This window comes from Astyanax mexicanus, chromosome 6 (assembly GCF_023375975.1).
Source record: "Astyanax mexicanus isolate ESR-SI-001 chromosome 6, AstMex3_surface, whole genome shotgun sequence".
Classification (NCBI taxonomy): Eukaryota; Metazoa; Chordata; class Actinopteri; order Characiformes; family Acestrorhamphidae; genus Astyanax; species Astyanax mexicanus.
In genome coordinates this window covers 37,963,040-37,978,889 of record NC_064413.1, presented here as the reverse complement: position 1 = coordinate 37,978,889, position 15,850 = coordinate 37,963,040, and the positions used below count along the sequence as shown (strand labels likewise).

The 15,850-nt window shown below is 38.7% G+C and overlaps 2 protein-coding genes across 3 annotated transcripts in view; one reads left to right on the top strand and one right to left on the bottom strand.

The window, feature by feature from the left end:
* Positions 1-484, bottom strand: part of ccka (cholecystokinin a) — a 44,211-nt gene extending 43,727 nt beyond the window's left edge. Inside the window, exon 1 of the mRNA XM_022673652.2 lies at positions 391-484. The gene's annotated coding sequence lies outside the window, so the exon portion shown is untranslated. The remainder of the gene's footprint in view (positions 1-390) is intronic.
* A 64-nt stretch (positions 485-548) lies between these two features.
* Positions 549-12,414, top strand: cnot10 (CCR4-NOT transcription complex, subunit 10). Of its 2 annotated transcripts, none has more exons than XM_007250427.4 (19): positions 549-758; positions 2,563-2,657; positions 2,944-3,105; positions 3,207-3,357; positions 3,688-3,824; positions 4,424-4,507; positions 4,825-4,908; positions 5,021-5,138; positions 5,327-5,476; positions 5,985-6,187; positions 6,286-6,407; positions 6,741-6,920; positions 8,240-8,320; positions 9,649-9,762; positions 10,117-10,247; positions 10,620-10,655; positions 10,839-10,966; positions 11,698-11,773; positions 12,035-12,414. In XM_007250427.4, exons 1-19 carry the CDS (start codon positions 740-742, stop codon positions 12,199-12,201), a joined length of 2,238 nt encoding a protein of 745 aa, XP_007250489.1. In that variant the 5' UTR covers positions 549-739; the 3' UTR covers positions 12,202-12,414. The 2 variants fall into 2 exon arrangements, with proteins under 2 accessions (XP_007250489.1, XP_007250488.1); XM_007250426.4 differs by having other exon boundaries at positions 3,685-3,824.
* The last annotated feature ends 3,436 nt before the right edge of the window (positions 12,415-15,850 follow it).

The following is a 15,850-nucleotide window of genomic DNA, read 5'->3' as shown; positions in this document are numbered from 1 at the left end:
GTATGTAAATTCCACTAGAAGTATGATAGGAAATAAACTTAAAGATAATCTAGATGCAGTCTTGCAAATAATGATATCCAGTCTTTGCAAAATCTTATCCTGTGACTAAAAGGTCTGACTAGTCTTTAGATGTGAGAGGGTGTCAGAATTTAGTCTGTTAAAAGTCTTTTGACTAACTACTTGACTAACTACTTCTAACCTCATTTCCTTCTTCTCCTCCTCTACTCCTATATCCCATTATTTCCCTTTAATCTCCTTTAGGCCCTGTCTAAAGTTGTTTTTACCTTTAACTTCTATTACTTTTGTACTTCACTATTGTCTGCCAAATGTAATGTAATGCTTTGAGAGTCTTTTCAAAGTCGTGTAGTGTATGGACAGCAAAACTCCTACCAGGAAGAGAAGGACCGTCAGGCTGTTTGTGTTTGGGGGTAAACTCGGATCTGTCGACATCTAGAGTTCACTCTTAGAGTCTTCTTCCATCCTATCATTCTCTCCAAATGATCACTCAGTGTTTCTCCTCCTCCACACCGGCGGATGGCGGACTGCAGCAGCTTGTGCTCTAATTCTCATTACAAAAATCCTGGATGAAGCGAAAGCAGAGCAGTAGCAGCGGCTACGCACTGATGAACCCTGTGCTGGATCTATATATAAGTTAGATAAACGGAGAGGATCTGTGTGTGAGAGTCTGATCACTGGAATTAACACGCGTTAATTCATACCAGAGAATCACTGGCAGGACATGGCTGAGAGCGGCTCAGGTAAGCTGGGTTTATTTATCAGCACCCAGGGAAAGGGTAACTTATCTGTCTACCGCAGTTAGCTAACTTAGCTAGACTGCTCGCTGAATATTTACCTGTCCCTGTCAGACTAGTAGATCAGCGCTGTTGTGAAATTTAACCACCAGTTTCTCTTCTGTATTCAGTTAAAGTCAGCAGCAGCACAATCAGCTGTGAACAGTATAAACACTGCAGCACACAGAGAGGGCAGCTAGCAAGGCTAGGCTAAGCTAAGCCAACATGCTAACTAGCTAGCTAACCTAAATAGCTAGGTACCATAGCAACCTTGCACAGTAGCTAAATTAACAGTTTCAGTCCTTTAGCAGTGGACGAGAAGTAGAATGTAAAGTTTCATATGTTTATTCCGCTATAATATAACGATTTGTGACCGAACTAGTTAGCTTAGCTAAGTATTTGAGAGTATCGTCAGTATCGCTAGTTAGCTAACCCCCTAACCTGACTCTCACTCATTTTGCCCTTCACAAAATCGTTAAAAGCGCTTTATTTTAAGTATCTGCATTAAAATGAACTAAATTATTAAATCATTTACTTGTGAAATGAATATAAGCTAAATATGTAAATGTGTAGAGATTTAATCGAATTTAATCGAGGCTAAGTCTTGCATTCCTATGCGGGTTTTCCCGTCCACCTTAAATTCTCCTGCAGAGCAGAGGTTTCGCCTGTAGGTGGCGCTGATTTCACCATTAATTAAAGTGAAATCAGTCTAAAACTGATTTATTAATTTATTAAAAAATATATTATTATCGTTTTAATCAGCTATCTAAATACTAAATATGTAGTATTATATGAACATATAATTTTTGTTTTACACTTTTTAGTCTTAGTTTAGGTTATTACGGTTTTGCAAAATGTATAATCACATAAGAAAAAAAAAAGATAAAAAAGAAAGAAAAATAGAATAAACACAAGTCCTGCATTTAAAGAAATCACATATAGACTGAAAAGGTATAGGTTGAAGCTTTAGCTTAATTTGCCTACCCTATTTAATTAACAAATACACATATTTTTTTACAGTGTAGAGACCACGCTTTACACCACTGACAAACATTTATTTCATAAAATCTTCTTTTTTTTTATATCTGTCCTTCAATTCAATTCAGTTCAATTTTATTTATATAGCGCTTTTTACAACAAAGGTTGTCACAAAGCCGCTTTACAGGAAAAACAGGTCCACGCCTCTTATGAGCAGCACCACAGAGATGCCAATTTTATGGTGACACAGTGGCAAGGAAAAACTCCTGTCCTTGCTCTCCATCCTTTAAACATAAGTATTCCACCAAGTTCAAACTTTTTATAGATATAATGGTCAGTTTTTAAGGTACAGAAATTGTGCAAAATGTTAGTGCTGTATGTCTGAGCAATAAGCAAATGATTTATAATTTATTAAAATAATATTTTTGTATTTAAATAATACTTTGGGTAAGGTGATGAAGCTACTACTACAACTACTTCTAGTGCTACTACTGCTAATAATAACATTATTATTAGTATTAGTGGTGGTACTTGTCTTGAGATACTGCATACAAGGTATATGGTATTTTCTCTATGCAGCAGTAAATCTTAAATTTAAACATGTATTGATGTATCAAAAAGCCTATGGTGAACTCGACAGTGCAGAGCTAGAAGCAGCAAACGACACAACAAACCTGTACAAGGAGAACATGTTTAATCATTAGCTCTTAAGCATTTAGAGGTTTTAGTTCTGCTGTGTCTGTTTAAGTCAAACATTCCAATTAACTGCTTTTAAATTTTATTCTTTTTCAAGACCAAGTTGGTGACATGAAACATGACAACGCTTCTTCCCCTGGAATTTCAGACCAAGAGAAGGAGATGGCCACGAATGCTTTTGAAGCATTTACGGTATTGAACTTTTACATTTATATTTAACACTCATTCCTGCTTAAAAATACAGCTCAAAAACACCTGGTAATCCAGAAAAAAACATACTGCATGCCACTTAAGAGCTAGTAAACAAGCTAGCCTACCAGCATAGGATATGCTGTTTTTTTTTTCTTTCTTTCCCCTCAGCTGGTCTTGAGGTGGATTTTTATGTTTGATATTTTTAGCAGGGATTCCTTACATATGTTGTGAAGTATTACCTGTACTTTGTTCATTACTCTTTACTGTATTGCTCTTGTCCCCTTAGGCCGGCAACTACGATGATTCCTTAAAACAACTCGAAAGTCTTCAGGAACTGAACAAGGAGGACTATAAGATAGCCCTGAACAAAGCTGTTGCTGAGTTCTACAAAAGTGGGCAAGCAACCACTGGCACGTTGAAGCAGACGTTAATGACAATAAAAAATCAGGTGAGGAAATACTTTTACATTTTCAATTAAAAATGTTCAAAAACAGGGCCTTGTTTTTCTTAAGCCTGTTTTCTGATGGTTTTCTATCTTTTTATTTGTAGGTTCATACTGCGGTGGAAGACATTGATGGTTTAGATGATGTAGAAAACAGCATCCTCTACTACAATCAAGCCATCATTCACTACCACATGCGGCAGTACTCTGAAGCCATATCTATTGGGGAAAAGCTCTACCAGTTCCTGGAACCGTTTGGTATGTTTCTGAATTTTGATTTAATTTCTCAAACAAAAAACTAACATTATTTGTTCTAGGAAACTTTGTTCCTGTTTGTGTGTATTAGTGTCCAGTAATTCATATTAAGAGTATAAGAATACAGTTGAAAAAGAAAGAAGTCAAAAGAAAACTAAGTATACAGAATAAAACACTTGTACATTCCTGATAGCAATGTTTCACAGTCACTGTATTCTTAAAAACATGCAGATTTGAGTTTCCCTTGCTAAAAGTGTTGAATCTTCCGCTCTGCTACCTCCTGGAGTAGTGCGGTAAAGTGGCATGGCTTGATGACTTTCTCTGTCCTAGAAGAGAAGTTTGCTCAGGCGGTGTGCTTCCTGCTGGTGGACCTTTACCTGCTTACCTTCCAGCCAGAGAAAGCGCTGCATCTTCTTGCTGTTCTGGAGAAGCTTTCAGTACAAGGCAACAGCAAGAATGGCAAAGGAGAGGTAAATACAATCATTGATTTTATTTATTAGTTTCTTTTAATGTGATGAATAGAATATTTTTTCTTTCCGATCGCCCCCAATGTGTTTGATTTGTTACTATTCTTTTTTTAAACATAGCTTACTAGCAGATACTTTTGTCAACCGTGTTGCAAAAAATCTACAATAGTTTCATAAATAAACAACTTTTTATTTCAGTCTTTTTATTAAGTCATACCAAAATAACAATTTTGGAACAAAATAATTTTTATTAATAACATTTGAATCTGTTGGTGAATCTTGTGTATATACACTTATATGGAGAGTATCTGCCCAGGTTCCATTTCGAAGTGCAAAGTGCAAATTCTGCATCCACAGGGACCGAGTAAGGGAGGCAGCAGATCATTATGAGGATAAGCTCAGGGACCTGAATGGAGAACAGGTTATTTAGACAGACTTAGATGAGTTGAACAGCAATTATGACACTGATTTTAGATAGTTTACTCAAGTAATTGATAATTTTTTAAAGTGTTAAATGCTGTAAAGTTGATATGATGATGTTTTTCTCATTTCTCTGCTATTATTCATATACTTAACTAGCATATTTGGAATTCTGTTTATAGAGTAACAACACAGCCAGAGAATCCGCTGTTCAAAAAGCTGAGTTTGCTGCCATGATTGAGGCAGCCAAGTCTCGAATGCACCAGGTGAGTGCTTGCTATTCTGGGGTGTTGAAGATGGTTAGGAATTGTTTTGTCAGTTCATAAACAAGAACGTGTCCTTCCATAGAGTCCATTACCATGACAGAAGAATACATTTTTAAGGTGGATGATAACTTATTTTTTTCCCCATTTAATTTTTAAGTCAGCCATTCCTGGGCAATAGCAAGATAAAGTACATTATTGGGTAGCCAATGCCAATCTCTGACTGACTGGCTTTAAAGGAGAATTCTATTCAAAACATTATAACTTGAATATATTTTATGCGCCTGTTTTTTCTAATTATTTCTGTGTTTCTTTTGCAGTATAAGGTGCGTGCTTATATTCAGATGAAGTCTCTGAAGGCGTGTAAAAGGGAGATCAAGTCTGTTATGAACACAGCTGGAAACGTGAGTAAAAGGATGAATATACAGTATATAATATAATATGTGTTTAGTTGCATGTCTTGTGATTGTTATTCTTGTTTGCTAACTAGACTAAGTATGTGTTTTCTTCTTTCAGTCTGCACCTTCTCTGTTCCTGAAGAGTAATTTTGAGTATCTGAGGGGAAACTACCGTAAAGCTGTGAAACTTCTCAATAGCTCCAATATAGCTGAGCATCCTGGACCTCTTAAAACAGGTACATTTTATTAGGAAATCTAGAGCATTTTGTGTTACATGTTTGACTTTTATGAATTAATTGTGGACTCACTGATTGCGAAAACAATTAAGGAAGCAGATGTTATTTTTGGTATTACATTTTTATTATCTCTGTGATTTGTGTTTAAAGATGCTCAATCTAAATAAACATTTACTCTGTTCTTGTAGGCGAATGCGTGCGATGCATGTTCTGGAATAATTTGGGGTGTATCCACTTTGCCATGGGGAAACACAACCTGGGCATCTTTTACTTTAAGAAAGCACTTCAAGAGAATGACCACACCTGTGCACAACTAGGAGATGGCAAAAATGGACAGGGTAAGTGACCATGGTTTAATTAGCTTAAACCAACATTGTTTAGCAATTGTACTTTAGAATAACAAATTGCTTAAATTTTCTTTCTGGCTTAAAATGGGGAGAATAAATTACGTCCTTGCCACTTACCTACACGTGTGTGTAAAATCCTGTCATATTACATTATTTTGTAAGTGTCCACTAAGGCTGTGCATTGGCAATAACCTGTAGCTATGTATATACCAATAGAGGGTTTATAGTTTAGTATATTGCAAAATAGTGCAATACTGTACACAAGGCAGTGTGTTTGTGTTCCCCCCCCCCCCCATATATGCACAAAATCGTAATAAAATAATTAGTGTTTAATTTGTGTACAGTCAGAATAGTGGGATTTGAAGATTAAGTACAACACTGCTAATTCAACTTCATATGTCCCTCTCATTTAGTTTTATTTAGTGCACCTGTGTAAATTTTGTCATTGTCCTCTTTTATTGTGTGTTGCTTAACTGAACTTCTATTTATGTTCTCGTAGCTAAAAAGTTCACAGGTATCCCGATGTGTGCTCTCCTGGCGAATAAGCGCTATGAGCTGCTCTATAATTGTGGCATTCAGCTGCTGCACATCGGTCGGCCGCTGGCAGCCTTCGAGTGTCTGATGGAAGCGGTGCAGGTGTACCACTCAAACCCACGGCTCTGGCTACGACTCGCTGAGTGCTGCATCGCTGCCAACAAAGGGGTAAGCGAGCCCCAAAATATCCACAATTGATTCAGAACAGCTTGAATCATTAAACATTTGGCTTAACTTTGCTCTCTCTATTTTTTTACGTTCTTCAGAGTTCTGAACAGGAGAGTAAAGGTCTGCCCAGTAAAAAAGGAATAGTTCAGTCCATCGTAGGGCAGGGCTATCATCGCAAGATCGTCTTGGCATCACAGTCTACGCAGAACACAACCTACAGGTACGTTGCCCTGCTTTGTTTGAGGTTCTGTACACTGTAGTCCTGTGGGCTTCATTTTTCTAGTCTATTAATGTCAGATTGCTGGAGGCATAACCTTACCCTCTCTTGTTTTACACTGTGGTTTGGATGTTGTCCAGGCACTGAACTGTTATTTATACTCCTTCAGGTAAAGCTGTAATGCTGTTTTCTTTCCAGAAGATGGCACTGTGTTCTATTTTTAATCACACTGTTGTTATCCTGGTTAGAAAAAGATGGATGCTCACACTAATGTCTTTTTCAGATGCTTGACTGTGATTCTGATGTCTGCTTGTGTGTGTGCATGTCTATATGTAGCGAGGGCCAATCAGCAGCAATCCCAGTAGCCAGTATGGAGTTTGCGGCGATCTGTTTGAGGAATGCTCTGCTTCTACTGCCGGAGCACCAGCAGCATGACAGCAAGCCAGACAACGGCTCAAAGAGCTCCAGCCAATCGGGAAGCACGGAGAGCGGCAGTGAGAACAGCGATGCCTGCAGGTGGGCACACTTACTTACAGAATGTGTGAGAATACCACACCTGCCCAACACTGTTGAAGAGGCATATAAAAACTTTCACCCCACAGCTGTGTGAGTGTGACTGTTGTAATACAGTAAAATGCTGGAATTGGAAGGGCACAAGTACTGCATTCCAGTATATGTATGATAAGATAGGAACTAGTACTCTGTCCATCCCATGATTTTTGCCTCTGCACTGATCTGTGGGCATATGTGGGTGGTAATTATCGGGACAGGCAGCATCTGGCTAGAATTGTTCATAGAATTAATTGCCTTTTAAAGCCCTATCTGTAGGGGATTAGGAGTTTCTTAGGGTATCCTGGGGTAATTTTCTCTTTTATGGTGGGTCCTTTGTAGTTTTATGTATTTTTGTCTGGAACGACTATGTTTGTGTTTTCTCAGACGTCCTCTGAAAAAATTACAGGCTGAATTACCTGCTGTTTCTCTCTGAACTCTGTGTTCGTCCGGTAATTTTAGTCTCGTCCAGAAGCAAATATCTGAATATCAATACCTCGCGTTTAATGAAAGAGCTGTTTGTCCACTGCAATGCACCATAATTTCACATCGGGCACGGAGCTCCACGCAAACACAACAGCGAGTGGAAACGAAGGAGCTACTGAACACGATGTCATGTGACCAAGAAAGCCAAAAAAAACTCACTGGTCCTCCTATGTTTTGTTTTTCTGTTTTTTTCCTCCCCAGTTTCAGTCTTTATGCAAAAGTTTTATCACTGACTAGGAGTGTGAAATATTTTTTTACAGAAGCTCCCCTGAGAAACTAATCCCATCCAGGAAGGGCTTATGATGTATTCCCAGTACATACGCAACACTGTGTAATGAAGCCTTGCTCAAACTCCCAGTTTGTAGTTTATTACGTGCAATTGGGTAGTACTAATTTTACCTATGATATAGTAAAACTAGACTATTATTAAAAGGTTTTAATTAATAGGTATGTACTCTTTAACATCGTCTACATTTGGCACCCACTATTAGGCCTTGCTTTAACTCCACTCACAGCTAACACCTCAAAGCTTATAGAGTTGTGAGCATTTACTTGGGGTAGCACCATGACTTTTGGCATGGCTGTGCTAAAGGTTTACATGCATTATATGTTTGTAGTTTACTACATGCCATTGGGCAGTAATAATGCTACCCTTGATGTAATTAAAATAGACTATTATTAATTGATTTCATGATATGTAATCTTTAACACCTCACCCCACAAACGTCTTCATTATAGCAGAACTGGAACAGAGTATTGGGTTGGTCCATTAATCTTTCCAAACTTGCTTTAATTCACAGCGGAAAGGGCCAAGAGGGGGACAAGTTTATTCCTGCAGCTCCTTCATCACCCCTCAGAAAACAGGAAGTTGAGAACCTCAGGTGAGATCAAAGACATCCTTCAATTATTGATGATAAACTCATTAGGCTTAACCATGTCTTAAAACTGCTTTACTTTTAGTTTCTGTACTCTTGCTCTCACACCTTTTTTTTCTTTTTTTATTTTATTATTTCTTCATACTGTTTTTTCTTTTATTTTTTATATATATATATATATATATTCTTTCTTGCACCTCACTCTTCAACACGTACTCCCTCTCACCACCTCTTCCCCCCCTTCGGCTCGGGGCGCTTTTCATTTGTTTGCGCCGGCTTGCTCTCCGGACGCGGTCGAAAGGAAAGGGCGTGTGGGTTTGAGGGGTGACCCTGGATTGACACCATGATGCGGTGACACGTTTACGAGCATAGCTGCCACTTACTCAGGTTTCACTTCCCGGAATCCTGCTAGCCTTTTGTGTCCTGGCCAGCCGCTGAGAGTCCTGAGCCCGTTCCCCCCTGCACTTTTTTTTTTTCTCTCTCTCTCTCTTTCTCTCTCTCTCTCTCATTTCATTCCCTGTTACTCCTTTAATGATGGACTTGTGGCAGAGCTGGGGCTAATGGGAAACAGAACAATGTGGATAGTTAGGAAGGGGTGCAATTATTAACAGTACCTGCAGTACCTTCAGTGTAACATTTTAGGACAGATTAGGACTAATTACACTGTTCAGTACTGGATGGAGTTCATTAAAAGTGTAATATACATTTAAGCAGAGGACACAGGTAAACAATACATTAAAAAGTTTGTCTCCTGTGCCCCCAGGCTCTTTTTTTTTTTTTTTTTTTTCCCTCTTTGGGGAACGACATGTGCAAATGATTTAAATGATTTTGCAGACAAGGAAAACCTTTTACAGAGCAAGTCATTTGTTGCTCAGAGAAGAGTCTCTTTTCTTCCCTTTACAGTGAACTCTCCTGTACGCTCTGTCAATTCATTCTAACACTCCGTTAACTCACTCTATAAAACATTAGAACTAGACTGTACCTAAACCCTGAAGTATTTGCTGTTTCTGAGGTGCTGCTGGAGGTAACCTGGCTATGTCTGGCATCCGTGACAGTCGCTGAGTCACAGAAGCCAGACGTTTTCCTGCACTCATTCATCCACTAAACTAGCGAATGTGGCGCCACTGAACGATTTCTCGAAATCTCCTTGAGTGCGTGATTCATTCCTTGAATAAATACTCTACCTGCCGCTGGCCGTTCAGGCGTTTGTTAACTCGTTCAGCTGTTCGGAGGCTGTATTTGCGTTGGGTGTTTGAGAATGGTGTGTAGAGTTTGATGGTCAGTACAGTAAAATGTAAATGTCTTGTCTTTCTGTGTAACTTGCACATGTACAGGTGCTGTATTTTAGCCTGTAGTGCGTACGTGGCTCTGGCCCTTGGGGACAACTTGATGGCTCTTAACCATGCAGATAAGCTGCTACATCAGCCCAAGCTGTCAGGATCCCTCAAGTAAGTCTCACCTTTTCATGCCTCTCCTCAAAGCTCTCTGCATTCCATACTAGAGATTAGTATTGTCCTTTTGATGGATGGATACCTGAACAACTTCTTAATGAATGTATGGTTCAACCAGTCTGGCCACCATCTGTGTGCGCACCCAGTTTTAGTTGTTTTTTTAGTTGATTTGTTATTTATTGTTTTAAATATAAATGTAGAAAAATTGAGACGAGAAGCCATTGGATTCTCATATCAGTACTTTCTCAGTCCTTTAGCTCAGTTTTTCAGGTCTGGTTGTAGTGATGGCACTGTCACTGTGATGTGTCTCTTGCGCCTAGCAGTCAGTAACAGGGTTCTGTCTGTCTTCAGGTTCCTGGGCCATCTGTACGCTGCTGAAGCTCTGATCTCTCTGGACCGAATCTCTGATGCTATCGCTCACCTCAACCCAGAGAATGTTACTGATGTGTCACTAGGTGTGTCACCCAGTGAACAGGATCAAGGTACGCACACTTAAGCATGCATGTATACGTGCTAGGAGTGGGACAATATATTGATATTGTAATATATCGTATTGTTATGTGGCGTCAAAGACTCATCCCCCCCAATTTGACTTAGTAAAGTTATTGCTTCCTCTACAGTAACTTAGATGTTGTGAAGCATCATAGAGAATTATCATGCGATAGATCATTATATCGTCGTTATCATGGACGCACACACACACACACACACACACACTCTGTATAAACAAAGAGTATCATTGATTATTCAGGTGTACATACAAATGCTTCACAGGAACTATTTGGCAAATTAGCTTGAATATCTTATTTTTTTTTTTTCTCTTCTTTTTATTAAATTAATTTCTGAACCTGCAGGTTCGGATAAAGGGGATCTGGAGCCAGTGGAATCTTGTGAGTATTCCCAGCAAACATTCTTGTGTTTTGATTTCTGTTAGTGAAATAACAAAATATTAAAAGCCCTTTTAACTCTACAGCAACTGAAGAGTGGTTTGTTCATTAATGAGCATGCAGGAGTGCAGCGGTTTTAAGCTCTTTTTTGAGTGTGTTTTTGTGTGTGTTTCTGTGCATGTGTAGCAGGGAAGCAGACACCTCTTTGTTACCCCAGTACTGTCAGCTCAGCGAGGGCCATGATGCTTTTTAACCTCGGCAGTGCTTACTGTCTCCGGAGTGAATATGAGAAAGCACGCAAGTGTCTCCATCAGGTACAGATATACATTTCTTTTTTCTTCTCATTATTGTGGGATTCAGGCTTTAGGGGAGGTATTGTATTTGTGTAAAGTTATGCTGTGCAATGCCCTCATAACTTCGAATAATAAAAAAAATAACTTTCCATCCATCTGACACCCTCAGCCAGTCCTCACTCAAACTCAGATAATTCACCTTGCCTTGCCATGACCACACTGACCAGGGGTCAGCCTCAGACTCCGAAAACACGATAACAGCTCAAAAATTACACAGATGTGAGCATCTATGACATAACACTGTGAGATCAATTTACATTTGGCATGATAGTATATGATGTGTATGATTACTTTTCATGCTGTAAATACGCTGCATGTTTCCAGGCTTTGTACTTAAAAAAAAAAAAAAAAAGCATTAATGGCATAAGAATATCTGAAAATAAGTGATTTAATCAAGATGATGCATACAGCATGCAAACAGATGCTTCAGTCTGAAGTGCTGACTGCTCGAAGGGTTGAGTGTTTTTCATTTTTCATTAAATAAAAAAAAACAAACAAAAAAAACGGGTACGTTTTACAGGAAGGAGGGATATTGAACAACCACTCAGCCAATTTTCCGTACAGGAAAACAAAAAACGGGTCAGAAAACACTCTGACAAGTCACAAATCAAACCCAGCTTATGTCTTGTTAAGGCTGAATTGGTGGAATTGGCTTGTTTTAAAACATTTTGTTTCTTTCTTTCCCTCTGTAGGCTGCATCTATGGTCAATCCAAAGGAGATCCCCCCAGAAGCCATTCTACTGGGTGTCTATCTAGAGCTGCAGAACGGTACATTCCAAACCCACATCTACAGCTACACTATATGTCCAAATGTTTGTTTGGACTCAGGTTCTAACAGCAGTGCTCTAAAATCTAGTCAAAAGCTTTCCCTGAAGTGTAGACACTTACTCCAAAGTACTCAAAGCTTCAATTTTTTTAGTTTTTTTTTTTGTTGTATAAGTGCATTTTACATCCATCCATCCATCATCTCCAACAGATAATCCATATCTTTTAGTGAATCAGGTTGATTGATCTGCTTGTCTCTCACAGGTAACACACAGCTGGCTCTCCAGATCATCAAACGGAACCAGTTACTCCCGTCAGTCAAGCCCTCGTCCTCTCCAGACCTGCGCAAAAAGCCTCCGCCCTTCCAGCCCGCGCAGCCCATTCAGCCCATACAGATGCCCTCTTCCTTCACACAAGTACAGCGCAAATGATTTACACACACACACCCCAGTGTCATACACTGTTTTAACACTCGTACTATTTATGAGCAGCTGGAGCAGCTCGGCCAAGAAACGTGAAGGTAGACAGGACTCCTCTCTTTTCATTGGAGAGAAGTTGCTTCCTGAGAACTCATCATCTGTTAAAACTGTATATTGACGTCATCTGGGGTCTATGAAATCCTAAATAAATTTTATTTACACTAATTTGTGGTGGTCTTTTTGATGGAAAATGCTCTGGTTTATTGGTTAAGTATGAAATTGCCTTTTTCTAGTTTTCTATTATTCATATTTTGTCACTTATATTATTTAGAGTATATTTAATAAGTGCCCAAAAGACAATCAGTTGCAACATGGCACATCTAAAAACTGAATTTGTGTTTTCATGTTACTGTTTATTTAAATAAAATGAATGAATTACTCTATCACAAAAGCAACAAATATTTTAGATTTTGATTTCATCCAAAACATATATCACTGTCTTCCATATGCTTTCCACAAGTTACCTCAAAAGTCCCATTCTCATCAGGTGAGCTAACTGATGAACTCTTTCCTTCTCATTGGACGATACGCTGAACGTACATTTTAAGTAGTGGTGTCAATCAATTAAAAATTGTAATCAGATTAATTACAAAAAATATTCTTTGATTAACTGCTATTTAATCACACTTGATGCACTGGACACTTTAATGTAAATTAAAGAATGAATGTAAGAAATGTAAAATGTGATATGTATATTAGTGGTGTCAATTAAAATAATAGTGTATACTTGTATGTTTGAAGGGAGATAAAGCCAATGTGGGGCACTGGAAGAAAGAATGCATGATCAATTGGATAAAGTATTTTTTTTTTACTTTATTGTAAACATATCTGCTTGGTAGTAAAGGATTCAGAATTGGAACTTAATTTGCTGAGTATAAATGGCGTTTTTACACCTGTATTGGGTTTCTATGGTCCCGATCACTTGATGAGTTTGCTTGCTTGGAGCATTTTCTCCCTCTCTCTATATAAATTACAGAAAATAGAGAGTTGAACACAGCATATTCAGATTCATTATTTTAATGATTTAATGTTAAATTCAACTTGGGAGTGTATACATAAGAAGATGAAGAGTCAGTAATAAATTGTGCCAAATTTACACCAAGCATTAATAATAGTGAAAAATGTCTAGAATTATCATTATTATGCAAAACAATATTATTTTTTGTGCCCCTGATTCTACAATGAAACGTATATATTTGCAAATCACCTCATAGACCTGGCTTGTACTAAAGCTCATTATTTCAATAGCTTCCAGTGGTTCACAACAAATTACACTTTTAATTAGTTCTCGTAGAGGTGCAGGGTTAATTAATTTCTTGAGGGCTCAAATTAAAAGTGTAAAAATGAATGTATTCAGTAGCCGATGAACAGTTATTAAAATGGGTTTAGTGCTTTTTCTTTAGGGCCTGTAAATGCTCTGTTATTGCCAGTTAAGAGCCATCTATTCAACAATGCATCACCCCAACCTTTATTACATACTAATAAACTATGTAATTTTATATGTGCTGCTGAGATGCTACACTCATTCAATCACTACATTTTTCAGATGAGTCTCAGGTTTTGGACTCCAGTGTGCATTTTGTTGTGGCTACAACCTCAACAAATCACTGCCCACTGTGGAATGCACTCTGACCTGTACTCTGGCCAGTCCACCTCTTTCTTTCATGTGTGGTCCCTCCCCTTCCCCTCTTTGTCTCTCTATCTCAAGGGTGGCCAGACCCTTTTCCCATGTTTGCAGCTTTTCTCATGCTAAAACTCCCCCCTCCCCCATCTCTCTGCATTGTTACGCAGATCTCTCTCTGACATGCCCTGTCAATGATCTCCTGGAGAAAGCGAGAGGCAGAATCTTTTTAAAAGACATAAAAAGGAACCTCAGATAAATTTCTGTTTATACTTTAACATTAGAGATCATTGAAATGCATTAAAATGTGTTTGAGTTCCAATAGAGCAAGAAGTGTGTTGTAAAATATGTCATGTAATATAAAAACAGAAATACTGGGACATTTGATAAAACTAATTGTAAAAGAAAAACTGCAGACATTATTCCATCACTTTTTAGATTTACAAAAAAATAGATACATTAAAAAACAAAAATAATACAACCTGTGCCTTTCAGCTGTTTGCCTGCACAAACCTGGCTCAAACCAGTTATTTTAGGAGCCAATTTGCATAGCCATTCTAGTTATCCCGTGGTTGTGAGCTCTGCTGTGTTGACCTTTAAGGTTGGGCAGGGCCCTGCCTTGACCCCTGGCCCTTTGGTATGTAGACACACTAGTTTGTTGTGCTGCCTAGGTGGCCATGTTCACTTTTGTAAATGTTAAAATTTAATATATACAGTGCCCTCAATAATTATTGGCACCCCTGGTTAAGATGTGTTTTTAGCTTCTCATAAATTGAGTTTTGTTCAAAATAATATAGGACCACGATGGAAAAAAGAGTAAAATACAACCTTTAACTCAAGTGAATTTATTCAGTAGGAAAAAAATCCCACATTAAGAAATAATTATTTAACATCAAATCATGTGTGCCACAATTATTAGCACCCCTGATGTTAATACTTTGTACAACCCCCTTTTGCCAACAAAACAGCACCTAATCTTCTCCTGTAATGTTTCACAAGATGGGAGAATACAGAAAGAGGGATCTTTGACCATTCCTCTTTGCACATTCTCTCTAAATCATCCAACGACCTGGGTCCTCTCCTCTGCACTCTCCTCTTCAGCTCACCCCACAGGTTTTCAATGGGGTTGAGGTCTGGGGACTGAGATGGCCATGGGAGGAGCTTGATTCTGTGTGCGGTGAACCATTTCTGTGTAGATTTGGCCACATGTTTAGGGTCATTATCTTGCTGAAAGACCCAGTGACGACCCATCTTCAGCTTTCGGGCAGAAGCCACCAGATTTTGTTTTAAAATGTCCTGGTATTTTAGAGCATTCATGATGCCATGCACCCTAACAAGGTTCCCAGGGCCTTTAGAAGAGAAACAGGCCCACAGCATCACTGATCCCCCGCCGTATTTCACAGTGGGCATGAGGTGCTTTTCTGCATACTCAGCTCTTGTGTTACGCCAGACCCACTTAGAGCATTTGTTGCCAAAAAGCTCTATCTTTGTTTCATCTGACCAAAGCACACGGTCCCAGTTGAAGTCATAGTACCACTTAGCAAACTCCAAATGTTTGCGTTTATGATTGTGATTGAGAAATGGTTTCTTCCGTGCATGCCTCCCAAACAGCTTGTTGGCATGTAGATAGCGCCTGATGGTTGTTTTGGAGACTTTGTGACCCCAAGAAGCTACCATTTGTTGCAATTCTGTAACAGTGAGCTTTGGAGAACTTTTTATTTCTCTTATCATCCTCCTCACTGTGCGTGGTGGCAAAATAAACTTGCGTCCTCGTCCAGGCTTGTTTACCACTGTTCCAGTTGTTTTAAACTTCTTAATAATTCCTCTGACAGTAGATATGGACAGGTGTAGGCGAGTAGCGATTTTCTTGTAGCCATTGCCTGACTTGTGAAGGTCAACACACATCTGCCTCACTTGAATGGTATGTTCCTTTGTCTTTCCCATGTTGAAGATAAATGGCCTCTGTGTCACGTCATATTT